Here is a 14,790-nt window from a genome sequence, read left to right as displayed (position 1 = left end):
AAAAAAAAAAAGTTATTTATAAAGAAACGAGCATTTACCTTAAAAAACAAAACAAAACAAAAACCATAAAAAAATATTCTGAAAGTTTTAAGCCTTCTCGTAAGGAAAAAAATGCACTTCGAAGTCCTTATTCACAACCTTCAGTAAGTCTGTGTTTATTTTTCTAACGCAGCATCTCGGCAGGATTATTAGCGTGCGTGTTCGTGGGATCATTGTTTCTTCGTTTCGGGCTTGTTCTTTTTTGTTTTTAACTTTAGAGATCATATTTATGATGCAGGTTCGAAGCATTCGAGAATGTTGCACTGGGTTTTTCTTTTTCCGTTTTTTTGGTTTTTGGTTTGTTTTTTTTTTTTTTTTGTCCTTCCGAGTTACTGTAACGGCGTCATGTGCGGAACCCGCCGCTTTTCGTCTCCGTATCGCGAGTCCGTTCGAAGCCAAAGACGCAGCCGATGGGGTGACGAGCGTTTTGGGAACCGGCTTGTCCCCAATATGGGGGTCCCAGCGTCCCCCCCCGTGTCCTCGGTGGCCGCTCGACCCTCGTGCTGCGGCTCCTCCGCAGAGAGAAAAAGCGTTTCCGTAACCAAAATAAGATATCGCGTCTTTTTTTATTTTGTCTCGTTTATTTTTAAAAAAGCCGCGAAGGCGACTCCTGTCGGGGCGCTCACCGGGCAGGGCCCCCCCGCGCTCTTCGTTTCTTTTACCAAAGCTGAAACTCTTAGAACCAAATACGGAGATTCCAGTCTTGGCCTTTGGGTGATAAAGCACATTTCCCTTTGCGTTTCGCGGAGGAGTTTATTTTTATTTTTTTTTTTTTTTTGGTCCCGTTACCAAACCTGCACTTTGTTCGGTAAAGCACTCGAGAATTTGGCGCCGGGGGAGCGGCCGCTCCGGGGAATTGTCCCTTTTTGGATCTCTGGGCGGGGGGATTTTCCCTTTTCGGAGCAGGACCCTCCCTCGGCGCCGGGACAGGATCGCGTCCCCGGCCGACGGCGTCTCCCCCCCAAATCCCTTTTGCTTGAAAGAAAGAAAGTGTTACCCTTTCTGCACCGAGTACCTCAGTTCAGAACCAGAATAAACTCACGAAACTTGAATTCCCAGCCGTCAGACCCCTCGCGGCGTCGGGCCGAGAACTGGAACCCCAAGACTGTTTACACGCAGCTCCGGCCCTCGCCGGGGGGGATTTCGGCGTCGCTTTATCTCCGCGGGGCAGGAAAATGGGTCCAAAGTCCTGAGCCGGCGTCTTCAAGGGCTAAAGTGGTTTATTTTTCAGGCACGTGGAGGGGACCGAGGTGTCACCGGGGGGAACCCCCCCCGTGCCCCGTTTTGCTTGAACCAGGGCGAGCGCGTCCCTCGGAGCACACAGAAAATGCTGCTTTTCCTTCGCCACCCCCCCGCTTGGGTTTTGTTATATTATTTTTATTATTTTTTTTTTTTTTTCTTCGGAGTATTACCGTGGTTTTCAGTTGCTTCGCACGGAGAAGAGAACCGAGCTCTCCCTTGGCCTTGTCCCTGCGCTCGCCGCGACGCCGAAAAGCTCTGTGACAATCAGTGTGATCTCCGTAAGGGCTTCTCCATCCCCACCCGCAGCGCCACGCAGAAATAAAATAGGTAGGAAATAGAAATATCCGCTCTTTGCTCTTAGCCAGGATCTTTCCCTCCCTTCCCCTTGTGTCTTACGGAAAAAAAGAAGAAGAAGAATAATAATGACGGGGGGCACGAGGCTCCAGCAGCGCACCCGCGGCCGGGGGGGGGACGCTTTGGGGTGGGAGGGGACACGCGGCCGGTGTCCCCGCGGGTCCCAGTCTTGTTCTCCTTTAACGCTGTTATCGTATCCATTCGACAGCACAGCTTGACGATTTCAGTAATAATCCAAGTGTTCGGTAATAATCGCGTTTATTTTGCTAAAACGAGATTTTTTTTTTTCTTTTCGTTTGTTTGTTTCGTGATGGTTTTCCCCGGTGCGTTGTTAAAAGAGGGATGGAGGGAAACTTCCCCGGCCCCCCCCCCACCCCCCCAACTTGGACCTTGATGCCAAAGTCGGACCATTCTCGCTCTTCACCAAACTTTTCGGCTTCCCCCTCCCCAACCCCGACGCTACTTAAATCTCTTGGTTTCGGGTCCCCCACCCCGCAAAAAAAAAAGGAAGTTTCTCTCCTCCCGCTTGGTCCAAAGCACTTGCTTCAAGTAATAAGCACTTTTGTTCAAGCATGAGTCCGGATTCCCTCGAGCATCCCACGGGAGAGAGCGGAGAGCGCCTTTGGGTTTATTTTTTCATTTCTAATTTAAAAGAAAAAAAAAAGAAAAAAAAAAAAGGAAAAAAAAAAAAAGGAAAAAATGTTTCTAGGGAATGAATGAACAAAGGGAAGGTGTGTTTGGAGAGAGAAAGAAAGGAAGGAAAACAAAAAAAAAACAGCACAAATGCATTTCAAGGCGCGGGTGCGTTGGCAGCGCCGGCGCGAGCGGAGCCATATGAACTGCTGAATGTACCGGCCGGGGGGGCCGGGGGCCTGACCCCCCCAAACCCCAGCTCCAGGCGATTGGGAATTCTCACTTTGCTTTAGCAACATTCCCCCCCACTATTTCCCCCCATCTCGGGAGCTCCGGTCGAGTCCTCGCGTCCCGGCAGCGCTAAAAAACCCCCAAAACTGCCCCGAAATGGAACGGGGTGTTTAATTTCTGTTTGGTTTGACCCCCCCGCCCCGGCCCCGCCACAAGCCGAGCGTGGCGGTGACACCCCCGGGGTGACAAGTGACGAACCGGAACGAAGAGCGGACGGCAAAGAGCCCAGAAACAGGCTGGGGCTTTTCTGCTGGTTTTTGGGGTCCCCGCGTCCCCCCGCAGCCAGAAACCAAAGGAAAATGCCCCCCTGGAGCCTTGGGGGGGTTCCTTTTGCTTTCCTTTTTTTCCTTCTTTTTTTTCTTTTTTCTTTCCTTTTAATTATTTTTTTTCTTTTTTTAATTATTACTATTTTTTTTTCTTTTTCCTATTTTCTTTTTTAAAATTATTACTATTTTTTCTTTTTTCCCCTTTTTTTAATTATTACTCTTTCCATTTGTTTTTTCTTTGCTCTTCTTCCTTCTTTTTTCTCTTTTATTTTTCTTATTTTTTATTTTGTTATTTTTTTTAATTATTATTTTTTCTTTTTAAATTTTTTTAATTACTTCTCCTTTTTTCTTTTTTCTTTGTTAATCATTCTTTTTCTTTTTCCTTTTTTTCCCTTTTTTCTTTTTTCCTTTTTTCCTTATTCTAATTATCACTATTTTTTCCTTCTTCCTTTATTTTAATTATCACTATTTTTTCATTTTTCTTCTTCCTTTTTTCTTTCTTTTCTTCTTTTTTATTATTCTCTTTTCTTTTTTTAAATTATTACTATTTTTCCTTTTCTCTTTTTCCTTTTCTCTTTTTTCTTTTTCCTTTTTTCTTTTTTTCTTATTATTTTTTTTAATTATTACTATTTTTTCCTTTTCGCTTTCCTTTTTTTCCTTTTTCCTTTTCTCTTTTTTCTTTTTCCTTTTTCCTTTTCTCTTTTTTCTTTGTCCTTTTTCCTTTTCTCTTTTTCCTTTCATTTTCTCTTTTTCCTTTTCTTTTTCCTTTTTTCCTTCTTTTTTTCTTATTATTCTCTCTTCTTTTTTTTAATTATTACTATTTTTTCTTTTTCCTTTTCTCTTTTTCCTTTTCCCTTTTCCCTTTTTCCTTTTTTTTTCCCCTTTTTTTGTTCCTTTTCCCCAAGGACACCAGGAGCCGTTCAACCCTCTCCTGCCTGAATTTTTCTGGCCTCAGCACTCGCTGAAAAGAGGAAAAAAAACCCCAGAAAAACAAACCAACAAACCCAAACCCACAAACCCGAGATTTGGCCGAAGCTCCGAGACCCTTTGGTTAAACCCAACCCCTCGACATTTCTGGGAATGAGACGGGACCGACCTCAACTCGTCCTCCCGCGTCCCCCCGTCCGGCGTGTCCGTGTGTCCTGCGCGGGGGAGGAGGAGGGGGGGGAAAAAATACCCCACAAACAAAAAAGAGGAAAAATGAGGAAAAATAGCCTTACTCGACCCTGTCGTGTCGATATTGTTCGCCAACTTGAAAAACTAATAAAGGAAACGCATGGAAACCTGGAGCTGAGCCCCGGGTGGTCGCGGCGGGGGGGACGTTGTGGGGACCGGGGGTGACAAGTTTCATCCCCTGCTTTTTGTCCTCCTGGTTCTGGGGGGGGCGGGGGGGGGGCGAATTCCCCAAATCCGCCGGTTCTTTGGTGCTCGGGGGCTGCGGGATGGGGGGGGTGACACTGGGGGTGACACTCGTTGTCCCGCTCCGGAATTTTGCCCTTGGAGGGGGGGACATGGAGGGGACGGGACGTGCTGCAGGTGCCACCAAAGGAAAGTTGGGGGGTCCCCAGGGGTTCTAGGGGGGGGGGGTTGGGACAAACCCGGGGCCTATCCCCAGGCTGGACGGGATTTGGGGGATTATTTGGGGATTTGGGGATTATTTTGGTGCTCTCCTGCCAGCGCGGGACGGGAGCGTTTCGGGCTCGTTTGCGGGGCCGTTAACGAAGAGCCGCTTTAATTAGCAGCTCTGCGCTGTCCACACCTACCTCTGGCAATACCCGGAGCCCCTCGCTCGGCTCGGGGGGGGCCGGGGGTCCCAGCACCCGCTGTAGCAGCAGCTTCGTCTCCCATTTTCACTCCCCCCCCCCCGCCACCAGCTCCTCCAGGGGGGTGTCCCCGTGTCCCCCCCAGGTGCTTCTTCCTTCACCCACTGCTTCAAAGCACAAGAGGGGAGCCCCAAAATCAGCCCTGAAATTGCCCCCCCCCCCCCCGGATCGGCTGCAGAACGCGGAGCGAGCAAAACCCCTTCGTGTCGTGGGAGGGAAACACGGAGCTGTTTGAACCCCCTCCCGGTTCTTGGGAGCGAATGGGAGGGGACGTGTAGGAGAAGAAGGAGATGAGCCCCAAAAGCATCATCCCCAAAAGCATCGTCCCCAAAACCATTGTCCTCAAATCCATCATCGCCAAAACCATCGTCCTCAAAACCATCGTCCTCAAATCCATTGTCCCCAAAACCATCATCCGCAAAACCATCATCCCCAAAAGCATCATCCCCAAACCCATCGTCTTCAAAACCATCGTCCCCAAAACCATCGTCCCCAAAACCATTGTCCTCAAATCCATCATCCTCAAATCCATCGTCCCCAAAACCATCATCCGCAAAACCATCATCCCCAAAACCATCGTCCTCAAATCCATTGTCCCCAAAACCATCATCCGCAAAACCATCATCCCCAAAGCCATCATCCCCAAAAGCATCATCCCCAAAACCATTGTCTTCAAAACCATCGTCCCCAAAACCATAATCCCCAAAACCATCATCCCCAAAACCATCATCCCCAAAAGCATCATCCTCAAAACCATCGTCCCCAAAACGATCATCCCCAAAACCATCATCCCCAAACCCATCGTCCCCAAAACCACCGTCTCCCCCGGCCTGAGCCCCGCGAGCAGCTGCGTTAGTCTGGGATGTGCCGTAGCTGTATTTTCAGAAATCCCGCATCACCTTTCGGGGAAAAAGAACTAAAAAAAAATCAAAAAACAAAAAAAAACAAAAAAGAAAAGCGTTCAGACTTGATCTATTTTATACAATGTAAGTCGTGGCCAAGTCCTGTTCCTCATATTGTGGCTTTGAATGGATGATGTTTATTAAAATGCTTTTGCTTCTCCGGGCTGGCGTCCTTCCTGCACCAGCAGCTGGGGGGGCAGCGGGACGGGACCCCCCCGTCCCATCCCCGGGAGTGCTGGGTGCCCCCGGGAGGGGACACCGGCTGGCGAGGGCACCCCCGGCGGGGGCCGCAGGGGAGAAAGTCCCATCCCGGGGGCACATTTGCGGTCCCGGGGGCACATTTGGGGTCGCGGTGGCTCCGGCCGCGGGTCCCATCTGCGGTGGGTGACGGGGGGGGACACGGGACCGACCCCCCCGGGGGCGCTCAGGGCTGCAGCCACGCGCGGACGTGTCCCTCGGCGAGCGCGATGCCCAACATGATGCCGCCGCCCAGCAGGAACCCCCCGTTCTGCAGCAGGAACCGGCCCCACGTGCCCCCCCCGGGGCCCTGGGCTCCCCGCAGCACCTCGGGGAGCTGCGGCACCACGGCGCGGGGGGGGGGTCAGGGGGTGTCACAAAACCGGCCCCCCGCCCCGACCACCCCCCGGCCACCCCCTTACCATGTCGGCCAAGGCCACGTAGAGGAAGGTGCCGGCGGTGGCGGTGAGGAGCCAGGGGGTGACGTGGGCCGCGCTCTGCCCCACGGCCGCCCCCCGGCGGCCCCCAGCCCCGAGAGCAGCGCCGAGAGCAGGTTGAGGCGCAGGAGGGTGCGGGGGCCCGTGCCCGCTCGCAGCAGCACCGCCAGGTCACCTGCGGCGGGACGAGGGGGTGACGGGGTGACGGGGTGATGGGGGTGACGGGGGTGACGGGGGTGATGGAGGTGACGGGGATAACGGGGTGATGGGGGTGACGGGGGTGACGGGGGTGATGGAGGTGACGGGGATGACGGGGTGATGGGGTGATGGGGTGATGGGGGTGACGGGGTGATGGGGTGACGGGGGTGACGGGGGTGACGGGGGTGACGGGGGTGACGGGGTGATGGGGTGATGGGGTGATGGGGTGACGGGGTGATGGGGTGATGGGGTGACGGGGTGACGGGGGGGACACGGCGGAGCCGGGGGGAGGGGGACGTACCCAGCTCGTGGGGCAGCTCATGGCAGAGCACGGCCAGCGCGGTGCTGAGCCCCAGAGAGGGGCTGCGGGAGAACGCGATGCCTGCGAGGAAGAGGAGGAGGAGAAGGAGAGAAGAGGGGAAGGGAAGGGAAGGGAAGGGAAGGGAAGGGAAGGGAAGGGAAAAGAGAAGGGAAGGGAAAAGAGAAGAGAAGAGAAAAGAGAAGAGAAGAGAAAAGAGAAGAGAAGAGAAAAGAGAAGAGAAGAGAAGAGAAAAGAGAAGAGAAGAGAAAAGAGAAGAGAAGAGAAGAGAAAAGAGAAGAGAAAAGAGAAGAGAAGAGAAAAGAGAAGAGAAGAGAAAAGAGGAGAGGAGAGGAGAGGAGAGGAGAGGAGAGGAGAGGAGAGGAGAGGAGAGGAGAGGAGAGGAGAAGAGAAGGGGAAGGGAAGGGAAGGGAAGGGAAGAGAAGAGAGAAAAGAGAAGAGAAGAGAAGAGAAGAGAAGAGAAGAGAAGAGAAGAGAAGAGAAGAGAAGAGAAGAGAAGAGAAGAGAAGAGAAGAGAAGAGAAGAGAAGAGAAGAGAAGAGAAGAGAAGAGAAGAGAAGAGAAGAGAAAAGAAAGAGAAGAGGAGTCCTTCAGCCTTGGTCTGCACAGACCTCACGCCCCGGTGACCTGTGCGCCCCTTGTCCCCATCACCCGATTCCTGTGCGCCCCTTGTCCCCTGCCACCCAATCCCTGCATGCCCCTTGTCCCCACCACCCGGTCCCTGTGCACCCCTTGTCCCCTACCACCCAGTGCCTGTGCACTCCTTGTCCCCGTGACCTGATCCCTGCGCGCCCCTTGTCCCCATCACCTGATCCTTGTGCACCCCTTGTCCCCCGTCACCTGGTCCCTGTGCACCCCTATGTACCCCCGTGCCTGTGTCCCCTGTCCCTGTGCACCCTTTGTCCCCCTGTCACCCAATCCCTGTGCACTCCTGTGCACCCCTGTCCCTGTGTCCCCCTTGTCCCCACATCACCCAGTCCCTTTGCCCCCTTGTCCCCCGGTCCCCGTGTCCCTCACCGATGGCCAGCCCGTCCATCAGGTTGTGGATCCCGTCCCCCAGCACCACCATCCAGACGATGTCGGTGGCCCCGGGGCTGGGGGGCAGCGCGGGGCCGTGGGAGTGTCCGTGGGGGTGTCCGTGGGGGTGTCCGTGGGGGTGTCCGTGGGGGTGTCCGTGGGGCTTCAGCTCCAGCTCCGGCGCCGTCAGGTGTTGCAGCTCAGCCCCTGTGGTGGGAGAGACGTGGGGTGGGGGCCGGGACTGGGGGTCGCGGGCGCTGTGGGGTGTGTGGGGGGTCTTACCCCCTTGTGACGGTGCCGGGCCCCCCGCGGCCCCATCGGGCGTCTCCCCGGTGGAGCGTCCCTGGGGAGGACAGAGGCGTTGGGTGCACATGGAGCCGGTGCCACCCCAGCACCCCACCCGGTGCCGGCGGCTCTCACCGTGGCCTCCCGGCTGCACCGCAGCGTCCCCAGCAGCAGCTCCAGCAGGAACAGCAGGTAGATGCCCCCCAGCACCGCCAGCCCCGGCAGCACCGCAGCCCCCGGCTCCGCTGGCTCCTGGTGCCGCCCCTGCCCCTGGACACGGGTGACACAGCGGCTCAGGGGACACGGGTGACGTGGTGGCTCAGGGGACACTGGCGATGTGGTGGCTCAGGGGACACAGGTGATGTGGTGGCTCAGGGGACATTGGCAATGTGGTGGATCAGGGGACATGGCTCAGGGGACACAGGTGACACAGTGGTTCAGGGGACACGAGCAATGTGGTGGGTCAGGGGACATGGGCAATGTGGTGCATCAGGGGACACAGGTGACACGGTGGCTCAGGGGACACAGGTAATGTGGTGGATCAGGGGACATGGCTCAGGGGACACAGGTGACGCGGTGGTTCAGGGGACACAAGCAATGTGGTGGGTCAGGGGACATGGGCAATGTGGTGCATCAGGGGACACAGGTGACACGGTGGCTCAGGGGACACCGGTAATGTGGTGGATCAGGGGACACGAGTGACACGGGAGCTCAGGGGACATCGGCGATGTGGTGGATCAGGGGACACGGCTCAGAGGACACAGGTGACACAGTGGTTCAGGTGACACGAGCAATGTGGTGGGTCAGGGGACAGGGGCGACACGGCAGCTCAGGGGACACGGCCACCCCGGTCCCCCGCGAGCGTCCCACCGGGCACGGGTACCTACGTGGGGCCAGAGGTGCAGCAGCGCGTCCCCGCAGAGCGTCCCCACGGCCAGGGCCACCAGGAAGGCCAGCAAAGAGTGGAAGCGGCGGCGGCTCAGCAGCGGGACCAGGACGACGGCCAGGGCGGACGGGAGGCTGACGAAGGTGACGGCCAGGAGCCCCCAGCCCAGCGCTGCGGGGGGGTGAGACGGGGACAGGCGGGACGGGGGGGAGCAGGAGCCAGGGATGGGGACACGGGATGGGGAGGGGTCCTTGGGGATGCAGGATGGGGACCCCAGGGTTGGGAATGTGGGTGATGGGACCCGGGGATGGGGGACACTCGGTGCTGCAGGGAGGGGGTGGCAGGAGTGGGGACACGGGGACCAGATGCTGGAGAGATGCGGTGAGGGAACAAGGGACATGGAGATGTGACTGTGGAGGAGCCGGGGAGGGGGATGCAGGGACAGGGGACACGGGGACCAGGTGATGGGGGACCGGGGGACATGGGGACCAGACGATGGGGGACCAGGATGCAGGGACAGGGGACACAGGGACCAGATGATGGGAGACTGGGGGACATGGGGACCAGATGATGGGGGACCAGGGACAGGGGACATGAAGACCAGATAATGGGGGACCAGGGTGCAGGGACAGGGGACATGGGGACCAGATGATGGGGGACCGGGGGACACGGGGACCAGACGATGGGGGACCAGGGACAGGAGACATGAGGACCAGATAATGGGGGACCAGGATGCAGGGACAGGGGACACAGGGACCAGATGATGGGAGACAAGGGTGCAGGGACAGCGGACATGGGGACCAGATGATGGGGGACCAGGGACAGGGGACATGAGGACCAGATAATGGGGAACCAGGGTGCAGGGACAGGGGACATGGGGACCAGATGATGGGGGACCAGGATGCAGGGACAGGGGACATGGGGACCAGGATGCAGGGACAGGGAACACAGGGACCAGATGATGGGGGACCAGGGATGGGACACCAGGGGACACGGGGACCAGCTGCTGGGGACCTGGGGATGGGGCTGCAGGGACAGCGGGTCCCAGGGGGGATGACCAGGGCCGGGGGGGGGGGTCCCGTGTTGGGGTTACCTGGCCACAGGGTCCCCCCCGGGGGCGGCGGCGTCACCTCGTCGCGGTGCCGGATGCAGACGCGACTGTCGATCTGGTAGAGCAGCGCGGGGCACAGGAGCGTGAACTGCTCCGGCGTGAGCCGCGACACGGCGCCCAGCCCAAAATTCACCAGCAGCTGCGTGACATTCAGGCACTGCGGGGGGGGTCACAGTGAGGGGCGTGTCGCGGGGGACACAAGGAGCTGGGAAGGGGGGGGTCCCCGCTCACATCATGGTGCGGGTGGTCGCTGCCCGAGTGCTCCAGGCCCAGCACCCTGCCCAGCAAGCTCAGCTCCGGCCGGGGGGGCGCGGGGGTGTCCCCAGCACCGGGGGGCTCGGCGGGTGGTGGCTCCGTCCAGCTCGTCACCAGCAGCGGCTGGGGGCTGCGGGAGGTGACACGGATGAGCCCCCCCGCCCCGAAACCCCAGCCCGTCACCCATCGCCCGTCACCGCGGGTACCTGGGGGTGCGCGGGGGGGCCCCGCCGTGCTCGGCGAGGGGGTGGCGGTGCCGGTGCTTGTCGTCCTGCACCTCCAGCAGGTCCAGGTGGGTGACGTGGCCGTGGCCCAGCTCCTCGTGCTGGATCTGCACCACGCGCACGCGGCCCAGCCCCAGGCTGCCCAGCAGCCGCGCCAGCCCCTCGCTGGGCAGCGTCCCGTTGGCGCCGTACTGCCCGAACAGCTGCCCCAGGTAGTACCCGTGCTCCTGCGCCGCGTCCCCCGCCGGCGGGCCCTGGTCCCCCCCGGCCCCCGGGGCCACCAGGGTCACCAGCCCCAGGGCGCCCAGGAGGAGCCCGCGGGGGCCCATGGGCCCGATCCTGCGGCGGAGGGAGGTCCCCGGTGGTGCTGGGGGGGAGAAGGGGGTGCTGGGGTGAGAGGTGGTGGCCCTGGGACAACCCCCCCCGCCCCGGGTGTCCCCCCAGTAGCCACAGTCCCCAGGGCCACCAGCCCCAGGATGAGCCCGCGGGGGCTCGTGGGCCCGATCCTGCGGGGGACGGGGGTCCCCAGTGGTGCTGGGGTGAGAGTTGGGGGCCCTGGGACCCCCCTGGTGTCCCCCCAGTAGCCACAGTCCCCAGGGCCACCAGCCCCAGGATGAGCCTGTGGGGGCCCATGGGCCCGATCCTGTGGTAGAGGAGGGGGTCTCTGATGGTGCTGGGGTGAAAATTGGTGGCTCCGGGACCCCGCCCCCCTGGTGTCCCCCTGGTCCCCAGGGTCACCAGCCCCAGGAGGAGCCCACGGGGGTCCATGGGCCCGATCCTGCGGGGGACGGGGGTCCCCAGTGGTGCTGGGGTGAGAGTTGGGGGGCCCGGGACCCCCCAGGTGTCCCCCCAGGAGCCACAGTCCCCAGGAGGGGGGGCCCATGGGCCCGATCCTGTGGCAGAGGGGGGGGTCCCTGATGGCGCTGGGGTGAAAATTGGTGGCTCCAGGACCCCCCGGTGTTCTCCTGGCACCCTCGGTCTCCAGGGTCACCAGCCCCAGGATGAGCCCAAGGGCCTGATCCTGTGTCAGAACGGGGGGTCCCTGGTGGTGCTGGGGTGAAAATTGGAGGCTCCAGGACCGCCCCCCCCCCGGTGTCCCCCTGGTCCCCAGGGGCACCAACCCCAGGAAGAGCCCAAGGGGGCCCATGGGCCCGATCCTGCAGCAGAACGGGGGGGTCCCTGTGGGTGAGCTGTGGTGGCTCCGGGACCCCCCCCAGCCCCACGCATCCCCCCCCACCCCGGTACGCACCCTCCGTCCGTCTGTCCGTCTGCAAGGACGGCTGGAAAGCAACGGGTGGCATGAAGGTGACGGCTCGGGGACACGTGTCCCTGCACCGGGGCTTGGGGACACCTGCAGCTGTCCCCGTGTCCCCTGGGGGGACGGGGTCCCCAGGGTGGTCGATGGCGGGGGGGGCACAGAGACAATGTTGGGGGGGACACGGCGACAACGCGGTGTCACTCGGCCTTGAGGGGCCGTTTTGCAAGCAGCAGGTTTGGTGTCGGGGTTAATGTTTCACCGGGCGGGGAGATAACGGCAGCGCCCCCCCCACAGGACACCCGCACCCCCATGTCCCCCCCCAACGGCCGTGTGCCCCCCCCCGCCCCGGTACAAGGGACACACCAAACCGGGGGAGGCGGCTTTGGGGAACACCCCCCCCCACTCCACGTGGGACCTGGCGATGCCACAAAATCCCCAAAACTTGGGGAGCTGGTGCCCACCCCCCAACCCCCCCCCCAGACCCCCGCCCCGGGCTCACCTGGGGCCGGTGGCGGTGGGGGGGACACACCGCTGACCGTCCCCGTCCCCGTGCACAGGCGTCTGCTGCGCCCGAACTGGGGGGGCCAAGGGTCACCCAGCGCTGCGCCCGGGGAGGGGCCGCGGGGGGGGCAGGGCCGCAACGGGCGGGGGGGTCAAGGCCCCCCCCCGAGGCCGCGGGCAGGGAGCAGGCAGGGCGCAGGCAGCAGCTCAACCTTTATTAACCCCCCCGTGTTTTGGCAGTGGTTTGCGGGGGGGCTCAGCCCTGTCCTGCCCGGGACCCCCAGCCCAAGGTGGGGGGGTCCAGGCCACCCCCGGGGGTACAGGGCGGGGGGCAGCAGGACCTCCCCCCCCCGTCACCGCGGGGGCTGCTCGGGGCCTGGGGGGGACCCAGCGAGGGTCGGCGGGGGGGTCCCCCCGTTATCTCTTGCCGCTCCTGCGCGTCTCTTTGCCGTTGCTGACGGGGCCGGGGGGGGGCCCGGGGGGGTGGCCGGGCTGGCTGCGGGTGATGCGGCCGCTGGGGGGGTGCGGGGGGGCGCTGGGGGGGTGCGGGGGCCCCCCCGGGTTCAGCCCGTTCCCGTTCTGGCTGTCAGGGGCTAGAAATGGAGCAGAGGGTGAAGCTGGAGACACCCCCGAGCTGGGGGGTGACACCGGGGCAGGGGGGGTTACACCGGGGGGGGGTTACACACCCACCTGGGGACGCCGCCGGGGGGGGCTGCGCGGCGGCCGGGTTCGCGCTCTCGTTCTGCGCCTGCGGAGGGGACGGAGACGCTCGGTGTGACATGAAATCGGGGGGACACGCGCTTGGGGGGGCCAAGGGTGCCAGCCTGACCCCCTCCCCCCCCCCGCCCCAAAACTCACCCCTTTGCTCTGCGCCTGCTGCGCCATGTACTCGGGGTTGGGTTCGCTGAAGTTGGGCACCTCGGAGTAAACCATGCAGAACCTGCGGCACAGCGGGGAGTGGGCGCCCCAAAACCCGCCCCCCCGGGCTCCCCCAGCTCCGAGGGACCCCCTGACCGCCCCCCCCAGCCCCCCCGGTCCCTCCTTACTCGCCGATCTTCTGCAGGTCCCCCCCGCGCCCCGTGTAGAGCGTCAGGCAGCCCTTGAAGACCGAGGCGTAACTGGGGGAACATGGGGGGGGTCAGGGCGGGGGGAGCCCCGAGAGGGGGGACACGGGGGGGTGTCAGGGCAGGGAAGCCCCGGGGGACACACGGGGGGGGTCCCTGGGGGAATACAAGGGGGTCAGGGCGAGGAGGGCCCCAAGGGGACACCGGAGGGGTCCCTGGGGGGACACTGGGGGGGTCAGGATGGGGGAGCCCCAGGGGAACATGGGGGATCCCCAGGGGGACACGGGGGGGGGGGGTGTCACAGCAGGGAAGCCCCGGGGGGGACACATGGGGGGTCACTCGGGGAACACGAGGGGGTCAGGGTGGGGGAGTCCTGGGGGGGACACGGGGTATCCCGGGGGTGGTGTCAGAGCTGGGGAGCCCTGGGGGGGTCCCAAGGGGACACAAGGGTGGGTGTCAGGGCACGGAAGCCCCAGGGGGGACATGGGGGGGGTCCCTGGGGGAACACGAGGGGGTCAGGGTGGGGGGAGCACCCGGGGGGACGTGGGGGGGTCAGAATGGGGGAGTCCTGGGGGGAACATGGGGTATCCCGGGGGTGGTGTCACAGCTGGGGAGCCCTGGGGGGGGGGTCCCAGGGGGACACGAGGGTGGGTGTCAGGGCAGGGGAGCCCCAGGGGGGACACATCGGGGGGTGTCAGGGTGGGGGGGGCCCTGGGGGGGACACAGGGGGGTCAGGATAGGGGAGCCCCGGGGGGGACACGGGGGATCCCGGGGGGGGGTGTCAGGGCAGGGGGGCCCCCCCGTACCCCTTGGTGAGGCGGATGATGTCCCCGGGCTGGATCAGGTTCCCCACGTCGTCCCACACCGAGATGTTGATGCTCCCGGTCTTATCGGCCACTTTGCAGGTCCGAACCTCGTGTCCGTCCTTGGTCTTGGTCACCCGCCCTGGGGGGGACACACCGGGGGGGTCACGGGACACCGGGGGGACACCGGGACCCCCCCCCGCGGCACCCACCGGTCTCCAGCACGATGAAGATGAGGTTGAGGTTCTTCAGCCCCGGTTTCACGTCCTTCACCAGCGTCTCGGTGCTCATGGCGCCGGCGGGGGGGCCCTGCGGGCGCAGCCGTCACCCCCCCGCCCCAAAACGGGAACACACCGGGCGGGGGGACCCCGCGGACCAACCGGGACCGGGATCCCCGGGACCGGAGATACCGGGACGGCCCTGCGCCCCGCCCACACCCCCCCCCCCCCCCCCCCCCCCCCCCCCCCCCCCCGCCACCAGGGGGCGCTCGCACGTCCCGCCCCCCCCGCCCCGCTCCCGCCTCCGCTGAGCGCGCTGACCGGCCAGAGCGCCGCCGCCGCGGGCACTCCCGGAAGTAGGCGGCCGCCACTCCAGGCAGCCAATCAACACTCCAGATGGGCGGGGCACGTCCCGCGCCGCCGGCCAA

At 61.8% G+C, this 14,790-nt stretch overlaps 4 protein-coding genes across 4 annotated transcripts in view; 1 reads left to right on the top strand and 3 right to left on the bottom strand.

Moving 5' to 3' along the window:
- The window catches only part of COQ10A (coenzyme Q10A), a 34,678-nt gene extending 20,577 nt beyond the window's left edge, over nt 1-14,101 (bottom strand). Inside the window, exon 1 of the mRNA XM_065654261.1 lies at nt 14,097-14,101. The gene's annotated coding sequence lies outside the window, so the exon portion shown is untranslated. The remainder of the gene's footprint in view (nt 1-14,096) is intronic.
- On the top strand, nt 76-4,088 carry LOC136000442 (uncharacterized). The gene is made up of 2 exons (XM_065654248.1): nt 76-1,608; nt 3,731-4,088. Exon 1 carries the CDS (start codon nt 295-297, stop codon nt 1,540-1,542), a length of 1,248 nt encoding a protein of 415 aa, XP_065510320.1. The 5' UTR covers nt 76-294; the 3' UTR covers nt 1,543-1,608; nt 3,731-4,088.
- Nucleotides 5,667-10,856, bottom strand: SLC39A5 (solute carrier family 39 member 5). The gene is given in 12 exon segments (XM_065654190.1): nt 5,667-6,124; nt 6,210-6,304; nt 6,307-6,399; nt 6,724-6,804; nt 7,758-7,964; nt 8,040-8,100; nt 8,178-8,312; nt 8,930-9,099; nt 10,022-10,196; nt 10,271-10,328; nt 10,402-10,424; nt 10,521-10,856. Coding segments are annotated over 12 exon segments (1,575 nt in total). The 5' UTR covers nt 10,848-10,856; the 3' UTR covers nt 5,667-5,974.
- Nucleotides 12,476-14,741, bottom strand: NABP2 (nucleic acid binding protein 2). The gene is made up of 7 exons (XM_065654263.1): nt 14,684-14,741; nt 14,357-14,453; nt 14,148-14,286; nt 13,324-13,395; nt 13,136-13,217; nt 12,968-13,025; nt 12,476-12,870 (listed from the first exon to the last, which is right to left on the bottom strand). The coding sequence occupies exons 2-7, from the start codon at nt 14,433-14,435 to the stop codon at nt 12,695-12,697; spliced, it is 606 nt and encodes a 201-aa protein (XP_065510335.1). The 5' UTR covers nt 14,436-14,453; nt 14,684-14,741; the 3' UTR covers nt 12,476-12,694.
- Nucleotides 14,742-14,790: the final 49 nt, after the last annotated feature.

Source organism: Caloenas nicobarica, chromosome 33 (assembly GCF_036013445.1).
Source record: "Caloenas nicobarica isolate bCalNic1 chromosome 33, bCalNic1.hap1, whole genome shotgun sequence".
Lineage (NCBI taxonomy): Eukaryota > Metazoa > Chordata > Aves > Columbiformes > Columbidae > Caloenas > Caloenas nicobarica.
This window is presented reverse-complemented; position numbering and strand designations above follow the sequence as displayed.

Coding starts and splice junctions, on each gene's coding strand:
- NABP2 (XM_065654263.1), bottom strand. CDS start 14,435: ATGAGCACCGAGACGCTGGTGAAGGACGTGAAACCGGGGCTGAAGAAC. Junction 14,287..14,356: donor CTTCATCGTGCTGGAGACCG/GTGGGTGCCGCG, acceptor TGTCCCCCCCAG/GGCGGGTGACCAAGACCAAG. Junction 13,396..14,147: donor ATCATCCGCCTCACCAAGGG/GTACGGGGGGGC, acceptor ATGTTCCCCCAG/TTACGCCTCGGTCTTCAAGG.
- LOC136000442 (XM_065654248.1), top strand. CDS start 295: ATGTTGCACTGGGTTTTTCTTTTTCCGTTTTTTTGGTTTTTGGTTTGT.